Source organism: Amphibalanus amphitrite, unplaced genomic scaffold, assembly GCF_019059575.1.
Source record: "Amphibalanus amphitrite isolate SeventyFive unplaced genomic scaffold, NRLGWU_Aamphi_draft 000071F_arrow, whole genome shotgun sequence".
Classification (NCBI taxonomy): Eukaryota; Metazoa; Arthropoda; class Thecostraca; order Balanomorpha; family Balanidae; genus Amphibalanus; species Amphibalanus amphitrite.
The window spans coordinates 453300-471881 of record NW_024881567.1 but is presented as its reverse complement, the minus strand read 5'-3'; the positions used below and the strand labels follow the sequence as shown (position 1 = coordinate 471881).

Below are 18582 nucleotides of genomic sequence, written 5' to 3'. Positions count from 1 at the left end.
CGTCTTGACGAGCTGAACACAATGAGACCATCCACGCGTCTGTATCTTGTTCCTGTACGGAGTTATTGGCCAAAAACCTTTGGTGACCTTTGATGACGTCACATGACCTCACAGCTGCCCAACAGCAAAACAGACCTAAAGGTAGTGAAGGTTGATCGTATATGAAGTCATGTATGGTATATGGGGCCATTCCGACCCGTTTTAGTGGTAAAAACAGGGAGTTGATTTTTCCCCCATTGACTTATAATGGGGAGGTCGCGAAATTGACCTGACCTTAGGTCACCGATATCAAAATTCCGAGATATACAAATTGCACATACTGGTAGCCTAACTAAACCCTGAAGAGAAGAAATTGATCGGTCAAAAACTCTAGCTCTGGCGTGATTGCAAACTTTTCTGAGGTAGCGTCACCAAACCGCCTCTGGTGACCTGACCTGAGGTCAGATCAACTCAAAATTTTCAGACATGTTGCGTAGAAGCCTTTTAGGAAAAGTCAGAAAATTTGAGCTTCCTAGCTCAACGCGTTTGGGAGATATAACCAAAAAACCTCAGGGGGGGGGGGCTCCTGAGGCCCCCCCCCCGCCAGGAATAGGGTTAAAAGCGTTAGTTGGCTAGGTGACAATTGTTTGCTGGATACATTATTTTCCGAGTTTTTTGCCGAGTTTTTCGATCAATTTTTACTTTTACCAGTTTATAATTAAGTGGCTATATAATAAGTGGCTACTTATTTTGACATTTTGTCAATAGACCATATGAGTAGAAAATAAGAAGGCCTCTGAAACTCATTGTGTCAAAATTTGGTTGAAATCAACCGTACATGTAGACAACAATAAACAGCCGAAAAAGTTCGTTAGGGAGGGCTTGAAGCCTATATATGGTGGGCCCAGTTCATATAGAAAAGCCACTTAAATGGTGTCATTTTGCCAGATATCACTTACTCAAAAGGCCACTTCTGATAGCGTTGGTGAAGTGAGTGAGAGCGGCTGTATGGACCTATCTGTCGTGTTGGCCGTCCTCTTGTCAGTTAGCAGCGAACGGGCTGTAAACGTATACCTACCTATGACATGGGCCGTTGACTGGTTGGCTGAGGTGCTCGGTAATCTGCAGTGCGTCCGGTTTGGGCGAGCTCCGTGTGGCGGCTGTGGCCGGCCGGCCGATGTCGGGGCCCGTCACGGCTCAGTGAGCCGTCACAGCCGACTGGGTCGGCCGCGTCAGACGCGCCGGCAGTCGGCGCTGGCCGCTCAGCACCGCACAACTGAGCGGAAACAATCCCCACACACATCGGGCGGCCCGTAACGGCACCGGCGACCCACCCCCCAGGCCCCACGGCGCGCTGGCCTGGCCCTCCCCCTGACCAGGTGACGCCAATAGCGCGCTGACCACCGCACACTGGGCCGATCGCCAGGCCTAGCACGATATGGGTAAAAAAATCGAACTTTGTGGATGTGCAATGAAACCTATACCAATTTGTTTAAAAATGATCATACTACATTGCTGTGGTCTTTGTTTTCCAACACAATTGCTATTTCATGGCGAAAACTCAGCTTAAACACGAACTTCGGAATCGTTTGCACCAAACTCGTCCCCCGCACTCTTCGACAACGTTTCTTTGATCCACGAAAACAATCACAATTTGAGGAGGAATTCCACATTTATATACATCAAACGATAGCTCCGGGTCTGCAGAACACACATAACCACATGAAAATGGCGAACTCTCACTTGGTTATGACGTATTGGCACCGCAAAGATTTAAAGACGAAAATATAATTTCGCATAATTGATGTCACACACAAATAGACTTTAAAAAAAGTACCGCGGAGTACCGCTTCGAAAATCTTGCTACATGTCAATGATTCATTGCACTACAAGATCCAACAGTCATTTTTGCGACTTTTTGCGACTTTGGATGTAGCAGCCAAACATCAACCCGCGCCGGACCGGTGCTCGGCGTCAAACGCGCCAGGCCGGGAGGTGTTGATTGAACACTCCCCTTCTAACTCGGTTCTTGGGCCACATAGCGACACGTAGTAAGTGGCATTCGAAAGAGCCCCGAAATTCCAGATGGAGTAATTAGTCATTTCTAGGTCAGGTCAAAGGTCACGTCACCAGAGGTCATCAAAGGTAAAATGTTGCATATATCAACATTTCTCGAAAACCGGCCCTTACCTCGGGGACCAATAGAGCTACATTTTCGCGGAAAAGTGCATTCAATTGCTCTTTTAGCGGTCTTTCTGAAATAAACCCTCAGATTTGACTCAACCCCCGCCCCTAGTGGTGTTTTTCCAGCCGCGAACGTATAGAAGGGGTCCGTTGGACCCCCCCCGGCGTTTCGCCCCTGATCGAGCTAGAGCTTCGCAGAAAAGACGAGCGTGTTGCCCGTGACAAGAGGAAGCTGATGATACCCAATTGTAAGGTCCTAGGTCATTGGTTGACCTTCCAGGTCAGGTCAATGACCCAAAAGTCGGGAAAATCGGGACCTGTTAGAACGTCGTAAAGGGTGGCTGCTGTTCGTTTTTTTTTTGTTTGGTGCTGATCACGAATATAATGCTATTTACGATCATAGATGATGTCTTCATACATTTAGGCCAGGTCGGGTCAGGTCAGGTCAGGTCAACCAGTAAGGGTTTTGCCGGGTATTTGCAGTAGGTGGCAACCGCCTCTGACAGCTTTGCAACATGTTAAGAAGGCACCAAAGCTACATAGTAAATGTTCAAATGGTTGCTAGATTCGAATTCAGCTCCAAAAACTAGCCTAGAAACATGTAAAACTCGAAAAAGTAAACCAAGGTCATCATAGGTCAATGACCTTACCTGACCTTCTGGTGACCTTGACACCCACCCTAATGCATGGGAGCAACATAATATCCCATGTATTAACGCTTTAAACCAAGAAAAGACTGGAAACCCGCGGCTAATGCGAGCCGACATACGCTGAATCGCGATTCCGGCCAAACATGGTCTCGAAAGAAGGTCACAGGTCAAAGATCATTAAGGTCAGGGTCATGAAATTTTCAGGTTAGCTGTAAAAGTAGTAATCGCGAGGGTACTGAAAGTTTCGTTGCGATCGGCCGCTTTTTACGGGAATTACTCGCGAAAAACCAGGGGTTCCGTTCGAAGATTCAGGCCCTGTCGCGCTAGAATGGCATATCGGCCCACTGTGCACCGGCGTGCGCTGGTCTGGCGCCGGTGGCTCTGACGGTCGCCTCCGGTCTCTTCCGCAGCCCGCAGCCGCCGCCGATGAGCTGACGCCGCGATGCCGTGTCGGCTGCTGCTTCTGGTCGCCTTTGGGCTGAGCGGGGCGACGGCCGAGCAGCCGCGGGCGCTGGCCGTCTCCCGTCACTACCACGGAGATCTGGTCACCTTGGAGCGCCGCACGGGTGAGCCTCAGCCGAGCGGATGCGATGCCACCGCGCACCGGCACGGGCCAGTGCAGCCAGCGCGCAGCGGCCAGACCGCCACCCAGACATCAAAGGCGACCATTGGGCTATTTCCCTTTTCAGCGGCACCGCTTTTCTGATTATCGTGTTCCTCTCGTCGAGTAGACTATAGGTGGACCTTGAAAGGTCATTTTGAGAATTTGACCTCAGGTCAAGGTTATGACCTGACAGGAAAAGGTCATGTTGCATATCAGCCGATCTGTATCGTCGAGCTGAACCCATCTGACGTGTTTTCACCGCTCTAGGACGTCTCTATCAAAAGTCATAGCAAAAAAACTGCTGGTGACCTGTCATGACCTGAGATGACCTCAGGGGCACACAGAGGGGTGACAGGGGCAATTTTCTGATTCAGTGTGTCATGTTTACCCATGAACCGATGCTTGAGAAGGTTAAGAACGACATTCGTCCAAAAGAGGCGCATTTCAATTTTCTCCCATTAACCTATAATGGAGAGGTCGTAAAATTGACCTGACCTTAGGCCACAATTATGAAAATCCGACAGATACATTTTGTATAGGGGGTAGTGGGGTAAGCCTTAAGGAAAAATGCAAACACTCCAGATAAATGCATCCGCCTTAAGCAAAAAAAAAAAAAGGCTCTTTAGATCTGCCTTGTTGAGAGCTTTCGATTTCCGTTTTCCCCGTCTTTCTACGACCATCGGTTCGGAATTTAGGCAGGGGGCAGAATCCCTCCCCCCCAGCAGGGCGCGTATGGCTGAATAGCCCAGCGGGGCGCGGGTTAGGGTTAAGTGCAGGTCTGAAACCCAAAATCCGAGACTATATAGGCACATACATAGTCGTTAAGTTGCGCTCGAAGTCTATGATTTATTTAGTTGTGTCGGCTTGTTTCACATGTAAGATAAAAATTTGATTTCATCATTTCAGCTTCAAATTGCAAATTAAATCTAAACATCCTTAGATGTTTAGATTTAACCTACCTCCTACCTACCTACCTCCGCCTTAGATAATGGCGGAGGTAGGTAGGTAGTTACTAATAGGTATTGCATCTGTAATATCTTCCATATTGTCTCATGTGCATATTGTGTACGTCTCGTTTCATTCGGACACCTGCATGCCATTTTGTACAATGATGTTTACATGTGATAGAATGTATTATTTTTGCTACATTTCATGGGAGGGACGTATAGCACGGTTTTCACGCTAAGCTTTAAAAATATTAACTGACTGTGACATTTATGGCTCGGCAACTGAAAGATGTTTGATTTTCAAATTGTGACGATTGCTTGTCTGATGATGCCCTGTGGGTGAAAATTCACCTAAATACATCATTTTCGACATTTAAACTTTCTATATCCGAGGAAAAGGTCATTCATTTTGAGTTACTAAAAATCCTTATGATAAACCCACGCTGACGGGGGTAGGGACGTTTTTTGTCGTCGTTAGGAGCCCGGTACTAATGGGGTTGAGGTTGAGAGTTTCGCAAATATTTCATAAGAAAGATGCTATTTTTGGAACAACCTATTAACTCGCGCCCCATTGGGCTCTGCCGAGCAACTTCCCTGCTGGGGAGGGGGGGGGGGCAATTTGCCCCCCCCCTAAGATCTCGAGAACCACGCAACTTAGCGACAAGCAGCAAACGGTGTTGGATAGCCCCAACAGGGAACTACCTTGTGACCCAATTTCATTGACCTAGGTCAAACCGATAACGTCACAGGTCAGGTCAAATGTCGAATTTTCACCGTTTACAGCCATTTCAAGAAACGCGTTGTAAAATAGAGTAAAATGCATTTCATTGAAAATCATTGATTAGGAAATGTTCTTCAAACACATATTTTGCTATTTGAGGTCACTGATACCAGGTCAGCTCATAGGGGTCAGGTCACTGAGGGTCACAATATGAAAATATCATGTGATGCATGTTTTGTGGTCCATTTTATATGCCAAATGCGATTATGTGGGTCAAGCAGCCTTTGGGGTCAGTTAAGATTATGTTCTGGTGAAGTTAAGGTCAAGGTCCCGGTCCCGTAGCTCAGTTGGTAGGGCGTTGGACTCCGCGTGGTGAGAGCACGCGTTCCCGGTTACAACAACAGTCCGGGTTCGAAGCGCAACGGGCGCTTGACATTTATGGGCCTCCTGACAGGTATGGTTGCGGTTGGTGGCAGGCCGTAGCCAGGTGAAGTCGGTGAGGGGACCGGCCGTGCGCGGCTATGTGCGCACGTTAAACTTTGGACTCTAAATTCTGCCATAGAACTGGAATTGCGCGATCGGAGGGTAGAGGGCGGGGTCACCGCAACAAGCTTCGCTTAGCGGTGGCTCTGTCCTTGTGAATCCTTCCCATCAAAAAGGTTCGGACTAAATTTATAAAAGAAAAGAAAAAAAGGTCAGGTCAAGGTCAGGTCAAATTAGGCCAAATTTTAAAGTTGATATTTTGCATAAAATGGGTATCGATTCGATGCAGCTCGTCACGGGTAGTTCAATGGTGGTCTTTGTTTTGCGCTTTATGGTCTAAAATTGCTAAAAATTGAGTTAAAAAATTTGACGTCATCAATTTTGAACAGTTTTTATTTCGTTATAACTTGGCCAAAAAAGGAGGCTTCGATCTAAAATTTGGTATGTAGATAGAAGAGCGTGGGGACTATCACATGTATTCCGTTTTTTTCGAAATTCGGAAATAAATTTGGATTTTTTTGCGTTTTTCTAGAAATATCAGCTTTTTGAATTTTTGGGAGCATGTCCCAAAATTTTAAACCATTGTCCGGCTATATTTTTCAATTTGGTATCTTGGGTCCCTGAAGCGCTAGAACGCCTAGATCGCCTACTGTGCGATGGTAAAACAACAGTTCCTGCGCTGCCCCTATGGGCCGTAGTAATTTCACCGGCGAATTCCCGTAGTGTAAAGATCATATATCCTCAATGACCTCCATCACTATTTTATATTCCTAAACAATATGACAGACCAATAATGCTTGCTAAAGTTCAGGCATTATCTCTGATCCGCCCAGTACAATATGGGTTGGCTGTCAACAACCATCGACAATGGGATTATCATGTCTTAAAGGTATTATCAGGGTTTTTTCCGAAATTTCGGAGTTACTCAGTGAAACGTGTAGAAGAAGGTGGCTGAGGCCCCAATCCGAAGTCATTCGTCTCAAAATTGCCTAATTTCCAAATGGTGGGCCTCCAAAGTTGATCCGTCTGCCAGCCAGTACCTGGAGGAGGCAGTACCAAGTACTCGGATACATTTCCCTATAATTCCATAGGCTTAACACTAGCTAGAGACTTCTAGAGATATTTTTTATGCCAGATAAGGCCGTCGCATACCAGATAAGGCCGCAACGGCCGTTCAACGTTACGTGGGGAAATGGGAGAAATCTAAAGACTTTTTTCTCTGACGTCTCCACTCCAATATCTCTAGCGCAACTGGCAAGCGTTGTTAGCATTGGCTCGTGTCGTCGTAAATAAGATTTGTTTGACGGATATTCCGTAAGTTAAGTGTGTTGTTGTAATTTCTGAGGCTGTATGAGTTGGACGGAATGGCGCCATCCCGCCATGTGCGAAATCTGTGCGAAACAAAGCTGTTCCTATTCATATTTGAATGTTCAAGACTTGTGGGCTTTGTAGCCAGTGCGTGTAGCTTCTAGATATCCTGTGGGTTATCAAAAATCAAAATAATTAAAAAATTATGTTGTGTGCTTTCAAACTAAGCTCATCCCGAGTGTAATTCAAGAATGTCGTAGTTCAAGCAATTAAACTTGAAAGTGATATAGCTCCAGCAATGAAGAAGCTTGGATGGAACGTTGAACCAAAGTTACCTATCATTCGTAATGTTAATGCTAAGTGCTGAACGTTACCAATAATTCGAGACATCCGTTGTAAGATGTATGACGCAGATCAACTTTGATCAAGTGAAGAAAATAGATTTCAGATGAAATAATGTCAATGTTCAAGGCTGAGCGACTGGCAGATTTCGGAGTGAGCACGAGTGGCCTTGAGACATTCTGTTTCTGTAGGTACTCAAAATAAATAAATTATCATGTTGTGTGCTTTGAGGTTAAGTGTTATCAGTGGTGCTTCATGGTTGTGCTTTGTTGTTGGTGTATGGGCATATTTTGAGCACATTGCAGCATGATATTGGTGGTGTGTAAAGTAACTGATCTCCGCAGACTTTGCACTTACTTGCAAAGCCTGCGGACTGACTTTGCAGACTGGCTGACAATGAGCAATGCATTGCTGACTGATATCATTTATTCTGTGTTTGTAGCACAAAGTACAGAAGTGGCACATACATTGTTACTTTGAAAACCTGATGTGAATTTGATGTAGAAAATTGGTGGCTGACGTTGAGTCCTTACGTATTGTGAGTAGTGTACAGCTGGTGCATTGAGCACAGACTTGAGACCAGTGACGTTTGTATCAGTAGACTGTGTTTGAGTCTACTTATATGGGTAGTCATAAAGCAGGCGTCACACTTCTTTTTGCAACCAAGGAGAAGCGCTATACCCAGAGTTGCTTTGTCATCCAACCTTACCGAACCAAACCTAACCTTACCTACAACCTAACCTACAGCGCCTCTCTTCGTTCGTTCATGGTTGCAAAAAACAAGTGTGACGCCTGCTATACTACTGGCCTTGGTTTGAGTGTGGTGACCGAGTAAGCTGGTGTGTATAGCCATGCAATAAGTGTTTTGAAATATATTTTTGGGACAGTATTGAAATGGTGTGTTTTGGCCATCTGGCATGGATGATGGAAAGCCACTAACTCAACTTCAGGAACGCTTCTTCATTATGCTCATCTAAGGCACAATCATCTATTTTCTCTTCGCAAGGATTGATTACTAATTCACTGTCAATTATAACCTGGTCCAGAAGGTTTCGCTGGGCCACACGGTTCATACAGATTCATCCACAGTGCTCAGCAGTGCATGTTTTCAGATTTCAACAGACTGTTATTGTTTCCGTATGTACATATGCATCATGCAAGGGTACAACAGATGCGGTATTTGGTAAGCAGTTGGCAGCAAGGTGGTGTTTGTACTTATTGGCAGAACCAGTTGAGCAGGACTAAAACTATCCTAGTTTCTCTCCAATTTACTCAGATCCGTTTCAACACATTGAACATATTGAAAGCGTCCATCCATGAAGATGTCTGCATGTATACTCATTTGAATTTCCGAGAAGGCACGCTCGTCGCTCATCCATTGCCGAGCAGGCACGTGCGTGCCCATCGCCGGCGCGCATTAGCGCGCGTCCATGGCTGGGGCGCACGCGCGCGGCCATGGCCGGCATGCACGCGCGCGCGCCCATCGTCGGCACGCAAGCGCGCGCGCGTCCATAGCCGGCGCGCGCGCCGCGTCCTTACCCGGCGAGAACGCCGCGTCCGTACCCGGCGCGCACCCGCGCGCGTCCGCAGCCGGCACTGACAGACCCTACCCAACGGGCGTGCTGCCGTCGGCGGTCCTGACAGATGGGCGGCGGGCCCGGCTCCCGCAGCTCCGGCAGCGGGCGGCAGCCATGGTCGGCATACACGCGCGCGCGCCCATCGTCGGTACGCAAGCGCGCGCGCGTCCATAGCCGGCGCGCACCCGCGCGCGTCCATAGCCGGCGCGCACCCGTACCTGGCGCGCACCCGCGCGCGTCCGTACCCGGCCCGCACCCGCGCGCGTCCACTGCCGGCACTGACAGACGGGCGTGCTGCCGTCGGCGGTCCTGACAGATGGGCGGCGGGCCCGGCTCCCGCAGCTCCGGCAGCGGGCGGCAGCTCCGGTGACTGTTCCGGCAGCTCCGGCAGCGAGCGGCGTCTCCGGCAGCGCTCAGCAGCGGCGCCAAGCAGCAGCAGCGGCTGAGCCAACAGGCGGCCGCGGAGGCACGCCCCCCCCCCGCCCCCCCCCTTTGCACATTGTTCGTCCATGGAGATGCCTGCAAGCACGACCATTGTTGAGAAGGCACGTGCATCCATTGCTGAGCACTGAGCAGGCACGTGCGACCCCTTTGCACATTGTTCATCCATACATATCAATATAATTTACCTTATTGATTAGTGTGAGTCTTGCAAAATCTTAAACTCAGAAATACTCCACAAGGCAGGCTGCCTGGGTGAGTTGCTAATATGAACATAATGAACATTATACATTAGTGCAGTACCTATAAGTATCCATGCTGTGTGAAGGACTTGGCCCTCACGTTCATTCGTTTGGTGATTGCACATGGTGACATGTGTACCAATTGTTCTCCCTAACCCTTCTTACAACTTTGACTAGCAAGTAGAAGCTGGCAAAATGCAAGGAGCTTACAAAACATGTTTATATGTAGATAACTGAGGATGATTCTCTCAATTGAAACATGATCCACACTCATCAGCTTCTTCTGTTCTGTTCCACAAACTAAAACTGAAATGACTCAATTTTCCTCAAAATATATTCATTTATCACTCCTAAACAACAAAAATATACATTAAGTAGGTACCAGGGCAATAATACAAGTTACATATTTTTTCATGTACAGTCCTTTCACAGCAACAATATGTAGAAACGCACCAAGACGTTCACGGAGAGCCCACCCATAACAAACTATAGTTGAAGCCGGGGCTCTGCTGCAGCAGCAGGGGTGACGTACAGGGCACAGAGGTCATGTCACATCATGTTGTACAACCTGTTGTTCGAAAAAACAGATCAACATTGATTTTGAAAAACTGTAGCGCTTTCTTCAGTCACTTAGGTAAGCTTTCTCGCAAGACGTTACATTAGATTCACCACTCTTGACAAAAAAATCAGATTGAAACTTAGCTCTTGTGCCTGATGCACTTACATTTCAACTTATTGAAATAAAACACTCAAATTTACCCTTGAAAATTGTTGACATTTAAATGATATTAACATCTAGATTTTGATGATCAGCAAACAAGCTATTCAAATCACACCCATATAATAACTTTGGCAATGTTGATAACTCTTGCTGTCTTATTGAAAAGCAAATCTTCAATTTGTTCATATCCAAATTCAATGCCAAGCACTGAAATCTTGTTGCAAGGCCCTAAAAACAACAGACAAAAACAAAACAGTCTTGTGGAAATCGCCAGTGCGGTGCGGCGGCCTTGGCGAAATTTCCCAAGGCTGCTCTTTGTTTACATTTTTGCGATGGGCCAACTTGGCCGCCCAAGTACTTGTTTTGCGTGAGTAAGTACAATTTTGTCAATTTTGAAACGGCTATATCTCGCAAATTTTGGTACCGATTTACATTTTATGCATATCTTTAGAATCGGCAGAGTCTGGGGAGTTCATTGATTGGAAATTCATGCCGATTCCTTTCAATTTTTAAACCCTGATAATCCCTTTAAACCGCGCCCTGGGCCTCGTTTCATAAAGCTCTGCCGTAACTTACACCTTTCCGTAATTCACACCCCTTCAAACTACGGAGCGCAAATGAAGCCGTTTCACAAAGCCACAACTGGAATTGTTTACACCTCCGTAACTAAGCACATTTGCGTAGTTACCGTAATTTATCAAGCGTCCTACAAACTACAATTCCATGTCAACACTTACTTTTTTACGAGAAATTATAAAACAATTATGTTTAATTTAAATCTTAAAACTTATTTATGAAAAAACAAAATTGATATTGATAACCATCCTTTATTCAGCGCAAAAATCATCCTAGAATGTGCAGACCAGCTGACCGTCCCACTTACAAAAATATTTAACAACTCTTTGGACTCCGGTGTTTTTCCAGAACTCTGGAAAGAGGCAAATATCATTCCTTTATTCAAAAAAGGAGACAAAAAGAATCCCATGAACTACCGGTCGATTAGTCTCATCTCTCTCTTTGGAAAAGTTTTTGAAAAAGTAGTATATGATCAACTTTTCCGACATGTGTCTTCGGCTCTATGTTCAGAACAACATGGTTTTGTTCCTCGGAGATCGTGCACCTCAAACATAGCGGTGTATCTGTGCTCGGCGTGGGAAGCTATGCAGGAGGGACTTCAGACGGACGCCATTTATACAGACTTTTCGGCAGCGTTCCAAAGTGTCAACCATCGGCTTTTGATTCACAAACTCAATCAATCATACCACCTAAAACAGTCAGCGCTCAAATGGTTTGCCTCATATCCCTCCGGAAGGCGCCAGAGAGTCGTGGTGAACGGCAAAACGTCAGAGTGGATCTCTGTCACTTCCGGCGTGCCGGAAGGGTCACTTTTGGCTCCTTTGGCATTCGCTCTTTACATTAACGACCTTCCGGACAACCTGACCTCGAACTGTCTATTGTACGCTGACGACCTCAAAGTATATCGTAAAATCAAAGACTCATCTGACGCGCGGCTCCTGCAGGACGACCTGTATCGCCTTCAGGAGTGGTGCGTCACATGGGTCTTAACTCTAAATCCGTCTAAATGCAAGGCCTTCACCACCACTCTTCGGCGCCAGCCGATTCAAGTGAAATATAGCATCGGAGGCACTAGTCTCGAGTCCGTCAAGAGCATTCGTGATCTCGGCATTGTTCTGGACTCAAAATTGACCTTTTCGGACCATATAAACCATATCGCTGCCCGAGCCAACCGGTCTCTCGGGCTTCTCATTCGCTCATTTCAAACCGGATCTAAAAAAGCCAAATTCAATACGAAATCTCTGTTGGCTGCGTACTTCGCAAACGTACGTTCTGTCCTTGAGTTCGGAACGGTCATTTGGGCAGGCGCAGCCACTTCCCACACAGTTCGCGTCGATCGGATTCAGCACAAGTTTCTCCTCTGGTTAAACCACCACTCCAACAATCCTTGCCCATCACTTACCTATCCAGATTTATCCAAGCATTTCCGTGTCCCATTCCTTTCCTCTCGAATAGCCCAACACGACCTCCCGTTCCTAAAGGGTCTGTTCTCCGAGAAACTGAACTCTGAGATACTCTTATCCCGATTCCCCTTACGCGTGCCTATCCGACCGACGCGCACTGCAGCACTGTTTGCTGAGAGTCGCGCCCGAATCAGCACGGTCCAGAACGGGTTGGTCTGTCGTGTCGCGAGAGAGACAAACTCATTCCTCGCTCATTCCAAAGACGACTTTTTCACGACCAGCTTTTTTGTGTACAAAGCTCATGTTATCAAATACGTTGCGAACTTACCACCACCTCCGGGCTACTAGTCACTGTTGGTAGGTGATTCTTATTGATTTTATATTTTTATGATTTTAAATATGTCTGTTTTTAATGTTTTCTTATATTTTTCATTTCACCTTATACTTTTTTACGTGATTTTAAAGTACCTATACCTCGTTTATCTCTGTGTTCATATTTACTGTTTGTTCAGCTATTCTGGTTTACCTTGTATCATGATTTCTTTCCCACCTTACATGGGATTTTAACCCGCGCACCGACGGGGGGGGCGGATATCCGCCCCCCCCTGAGGTTTTTCGCGGATAGCGGGAAAACCGCGGCGCGTAGCGCCGCGAAATTTTGTATGACTATTCTCTCATCAATTTTACACATGGTGTGCAAGTTTGAACCTCCTAACTTTTAAGGTCAGGTCACCAGGTCACTTTGAATGACCCAACCTCAAGTCACTTTTTTGCAACTTTGTCGCCGTGCCAGAGCTACAGTAGATGTCGGAGGCCTTTGAAAGTTGCAGGATGTTATTAGGTCATTAGTAGCTACAATTTGTATATCTCGGAATTTTGATGTCGGTGACCTAAGGTCAGGTCAATTTCGCGACCTCCCCATTATAAGTCAATGGGGGAAAAATCAACTCCCTGTTTTTACCACTAAAACGGGTCGGAATGGCCCCATATACCATAAATGACTTCACATACGATCAACCTTCACTACCTTGAGGTCTGTTTTGCTGTTGGGCAGCTGTAAGGTCATGTGACGTCATCAAAGGTCACCAAAGGTTTTTTGCCAATAGCTCCTTACAGGAACAAGATACAGCCGCGCGGATGGTCTCATTGTGTTCAGCTCGTCAAGACGCATCGAATGATATACATGATGACCTCGAGGTCACGTGACCTGAGGTCAACCTTTGACCTTGACCTTTCGAGGTCAACATATATATCATTCGATGCGGATTGACGAGAGGATCACGATGATGCCCTTAGTTTGTTCCTATCTTGACTACTTCGAAAGTTATTCGAGAAAAACCCTCTCCATATCTAGCGCCGCCATTTTGACTTTTTCGACCCCTGTGACGTCATCTTTGACCTGACCTGAAAATGACCTTAGTAAAAATTGTAGACCTTGTCCGTGCGTATCCGATGCCGTTTACCGCTTGTCGCTATCTTCCTTCGTTCTCGAGATCTCAGGGGGGGGCGGTCATCCGCCCCCCCCCGTCGGTACTAAGTTGGCGCAGACCCCCGTCGGTGCGCGGGTTAAAACTTAGGCTCAGTGGTCGTTCACACATTTTTTTCTTCATATTTTCACTTCATTGCCTATTTCATTATATTGTTCATTGTTTTCTATTTTAGTTACATGTGTATCTGCGTTTTTATCCCGGCGTGTGTATGCTGCCTGTGTGTGCCATATTTATTGTTTTTAGTCTTGTGACTCCGTCTTTTAGTGGGTCAAGTGCCTGTTGACGGTCTGTTGAATAAATACAAATACAAAATACAAATATTAAATCAATATATTGAAAACAGCAGAAAGCCAGCTAAGCAGAAGTGCCTAACTACGAAAGTGGCGCGGCGCGGCGAATAAAATAAACAAAATTCCGATAGTGGCCACAAAAAGCGACTGGTACAGAATATTTGCAGTTTCTTTTTCTCATTTTATCTGTTCTTTCTTCCTCACCGGGCTCAACATTATAAAATATATTAAAAATTAGCTTAGAATCTTCACATTAATTCAAATTCACGCAACATTTTTGTGAGTGGTTTACACCACTGATATCAAGAACTTGATAAAATATTTGGCGTTAATTACGTCTTTTTATGAAACCCAAATGGCATCAATTGGTCCGGAATCGAGCATTTGCCGTGAATGAAGCTCCGTAATTTCGATGGCGTGAATTACTCCGGTCTCCAGGTTTATGAAACCGAATTGGCATCAAATACGCCAAATCTGGCATAATTGACGCAACGCCGTAAGTAATTCCTTTTATAAAACCAGGCCCTGGTCTCATCATCTCTTAAAGGAAAAGGGCCACCTTCGTGAAATATGAAGATATCGTTGTTTTTCATTTTGACATTATTATTTTTCATTTTCTTTTTAAAACTGGTGCCAGAAGTGCACAATTCGCGAAAAAAGTATTTAAAACTATTTAACATATTGGTACTATGTTGATACTCTCTACGGCACCTACTGTATGATGGCATAGCGATGACGTCACACTCAAGCCAATCAGCGTTCAGAAGACAGACTCGTCGGATTGTGTCAGATAAGCTGATTGGTTAAAGCTGAGCTGGTTGGAGCTGATTGGTAAAAAACCAAAGCCTCGCCGCGGGTGGCTGTATTGTCGGATAAGAACGCATTCCTGGGATAAGGACACATTCCTGGCGTATTTTCTTTTAAAGTTGCCGATAACTACGAATGGAGGCCGAAATCGGCCGTAAGGAGGTAGACAGACTGGTTTTCGGACACGGGCTACAAGATGGCTATCTCAGTTTCAATCCCCATGTTAAAGGTGGCCCTTTTCCTTTAACCCGCGCCTGGTGGGGTCTGTTTATAACGCGACCTGGTGGAGGGGGGGGGGGGCTATTTTTTGCTCCCCTCGTATCTCCGAAACTGCTGGACAGATCCGCAAAATTCAAACGGCGTTTGAAAGCCCTGTCAAATTTGTTGAGGGACATCCAATTTCATTGACCTCGGGGTCACCGATGACGTCACAGGTCAGGTCAAAGATAAAATGTTTTGCCGGTCACGGGTCTTCTAGGGAATGCGCTATAACATGGAGTTAAATGCATGTTATCGAAAATCAGCGATAGGGCGTCAGTTGCTTAGTACTATGCTGCTATTGGAGGTCACTGATAATACCAGGTCAGGTCACACGTCAGGTCACCAAGGGTCAGCACATGAACCCAATTTCACTAGGGCTGTGTGATGCATGTTTTATGACCATTTCAAACTCAATGGAGTTGGTTATAAGAACATCAGTAACGGTTTAGATCACTTCCTGGTAGAGGTCAGGTCAATGTCAGGTCATAAAAGGTCAAATTTTGAAGTAGATATTTTTGCATAAAATGGGTATAGAATCAATGCAGCTCGTCACGGCGAGTCTAATGGTGGTCTTTGTTTTGCGCTACGTTGTCTAGAATTGCTAAAAATTGAGTTTGAAAGTTTGACTTCATCAATTTTGAACAATTGTTTTTTTGCTTTAACCCGCGCCCGGCTGGGGGTCCTGGATTTCCACGCCCTGCTGGGGGGGGGGAGGTGTTTGAACACCCCCCTTCTAACTCGGCTCCTGAACCACGTAGCGATATGCGGAAGGCGGCGTTCGAAAGAGCGTCAAAAATAATGACGAAATCATTTCGGTCAATTTTTTGGTCAGGTCAAAGGTCAGGTCACCAGAGGTCATTGAAGGCAAAATTTCGCCGATTTCCAGGTCGAATGTCGAAAATTTCCAAGAAGCCAACGCATAACTCGGGAACCAATAGAGCTACAGCGCCGCGGAAAAGCGCATTCGATAGCCCAATTAACGCCCTTTCTGAATAATTCTCTCAGATTTGACCTTACGTCAATGGTTTTGCCTGCAGGGGCCAAAAACGGCAAAAATAGCCGATTTTTCGGAAACAGTTTTTCTGCAATAACTTTTGACCCAAGCCTTGTACGAGCTTACTTTTACCGGCATCGTGTTCTTCTCGTCAAGACGCATCGAATGAACTATAACTTGACCTTAGAAGGTCAACTTGAAAATTTGACCTCAGGTCAAGGTCATGACCTGACCGGAAAGGGTCATGTTGCATATCAGTCGATCTGTATCGTCGAGCTGAACACATCTAAGGCGTTTTCATCGCTCTAGCATGCCTCTATCAAAAGTTATTTGCGAAAAACTGTTAGATACTATTCGTGACCTAAGATGACCTCATGGCATAAACAGGGGTCACGGACACCATTTTCATGTTCAGTGTGTCTAAGCCACTTGTAATTCAGCGTTTGGGAGTGTTTATAATGTCTTTCGTCCAAAAGAGGCGCATTTCAATTTTCTCCCATTGACTTATAATGGGGAGGTCGCAAAATTGACCTGACCTTAGGTCATCGATATCAAAATTCTGAGATATACATTTTGTACATGCTATTGCTCTTAGCAATCGCTGAAAGTTTCAAAGCGATCGGTCACTCGGTGTAGCTATGACAGACATTGAAACTTTTTATGAGGTGAGGTCACTTCAAGTGATCTGGTGACCTGACCTTGAATGACCTTGGTCTGAAATTTTCACAACATGTGTAGAATTGATGTATGATAAGGTGTACCAAAAACGGCGGCGCTCCGCGCCGCCGTTTTTGAGATATTCGGGAAAAACCGCAAGGGGGTGTTCAAACACCCCCCAGCAGGGCGCGGGTTAAGTTGGCCAAAAATGAGAAGTATCGATCTAAAATTTGGTATGTGGATAGAAGTCGGTAGGGGCTATCACATATATTCCAGTTTTCTAAAATCGAAAAACTTTTTGGATTGGTCGGCAATTATATTCAATTTTTTTTTTTAAATTTTTGGGGGTCAAAATCCGAAAAATTCAAAAAATTTAAATAGCAGTTTTGTAGCCCTAATAATTCTACACCTAAGATACGTGAAGAATCATTGACCTTTTCCTCGAAAATGTAAAAACAATGCCAAAAGTTAAATTGAATGCGGTGAGCTCTTCCCGCGAAACCTTTTTTGGGCCGAAAACGAAATAAACTTTAGGTACACTTATTTAAGCTGTTTCTTATCGCTTTTGTTATCGCTGTTAAAAAAAACAATTATCGTTATCGTTTTATCGTTTATCGTTTCGTTATCGCTGTTAAAAAAACAATTATCGTTATCGTTTTGTCGCTTTATCGCTATCGCTGTTAATTTTTTTGAAAAAAATCATCGTTTATCATTTATCGTTATCGCAAACCTTTTTTATCGTTTTATCTTTATCGCACGTCCAAAAATTAGTTATCGCGGAAAGCACTGATGATGATGAACAATGAGTTTCAGGAAAGACGACAAGTAATCCACTGGATACTAATATGTTTATAAAATATTTTGGCAACTAGCTGCGGTCAACGCGGTTTCTGCTATATAGCATTGTTCCAAGCAACTGGCGCCACACCAACTTTGAAAACGATTTTCCACCCATGGATGTCGCAGCTATAGCGACACATGCAGTGCAAATGGTAGCAGACAGCAGTAGTTTCCCCTACCAAAGTGGTGGTTTTCTACCAAAGATGCTCGTCGAGGTCGGAATTTCCAAATACGCGTGCAAAACCTACCGCTAAAACCCGCGACACCTGTACTTAACTGGAGTTCCTTGGATCGACCATGTACCCAGGTAAATGACAGGGCTCCCTGATGCGTAACCGTGTGTCTCTCTGCTCTGACAGGCCCATGTGACGCGGCATTCTGCTATAAGTGGGGTGGCCTGTCGGTCGAGAGCCCGCAGGAGCCGGCGGCATGTCGGTGCCGCTGCGAGCCGCCGTTCCCTGCCTTTCGAGAGGACGTCGGCGCCTGCGTCAACGACGTCCAGGGTATGTCGTTAGACCCAGCCTCCTCTAAAGTCATATGGCAGCATGGGCGTGACTTTTCCTACTAGCCCATAGGGTTGCGTGTTAAAATGCGACTTTTCGCACTCGGTTTTCAAGGTCTCGTAGTGTTGGCATCCACATATAATGTATGTCAAAAGATAGCTACAACATTTTTATTTTCATTTTTGGGATGAAAAGTTCAAGCTCTTCCAACCGTTTTCGAAATATTTGTCCATATGTGACCCAATGTTTTTGACACATCGGAAGGTCCTGTGTTCGAATCTCGGACAGACCACAAATTTTCTCGTTTAAGTGTGGCAGACCATGGCTGCAAGGCAATGTAGGGGTGAACGCGCTGGAGATGGAGAGTTGTAAGTTGGCATACCTGACCTTTGATTCAATCCGGATTCTGTGGCATCAACCTCATTTTCAGGTCAGGTCAGGTCACTGACCTGATGCCGTCATACTCGTAAGTGAACCTCTGCACGGTCTCAAAAACGTCGCAACATCGCAACTCCATCAATGCAAGGAGATCTATCACAGGTAGATGAAATTTACAGAACTT

At 45.6% G+C, this 18582-nt stretch overlaps 1 protein-coding gene across 2 annotated transcripts in view; it reads left to right on the top strand.

Annotated features, from left to right (window-relative positions):
* LOC122379089 overlaps positions 1–18582 on the top strand; it is a 178139-nt gene that overhangs the window by 31790 nt on the left and 127767 nt on the right. Inside the window, exons 2-3 of one of the 2 annotated variants that reach the window (XM_043361019.1) lie at positions 3224–3379; positions 17877–18020. In XM_043361019.1, the coding sequence (XP_043216954.1) occupies positions 3256–3379; positions 17877–18020 (268 nt within the window). In that variant the 5' untranslated portion in view covers positions 3224–3255. The remainder of the gene's footprint in view (positions 1–3223; positions 3380–17876; positions 18021–18582) is intronic. The other variant, XM_043361020.1, reaches the window with a different exon arrangement.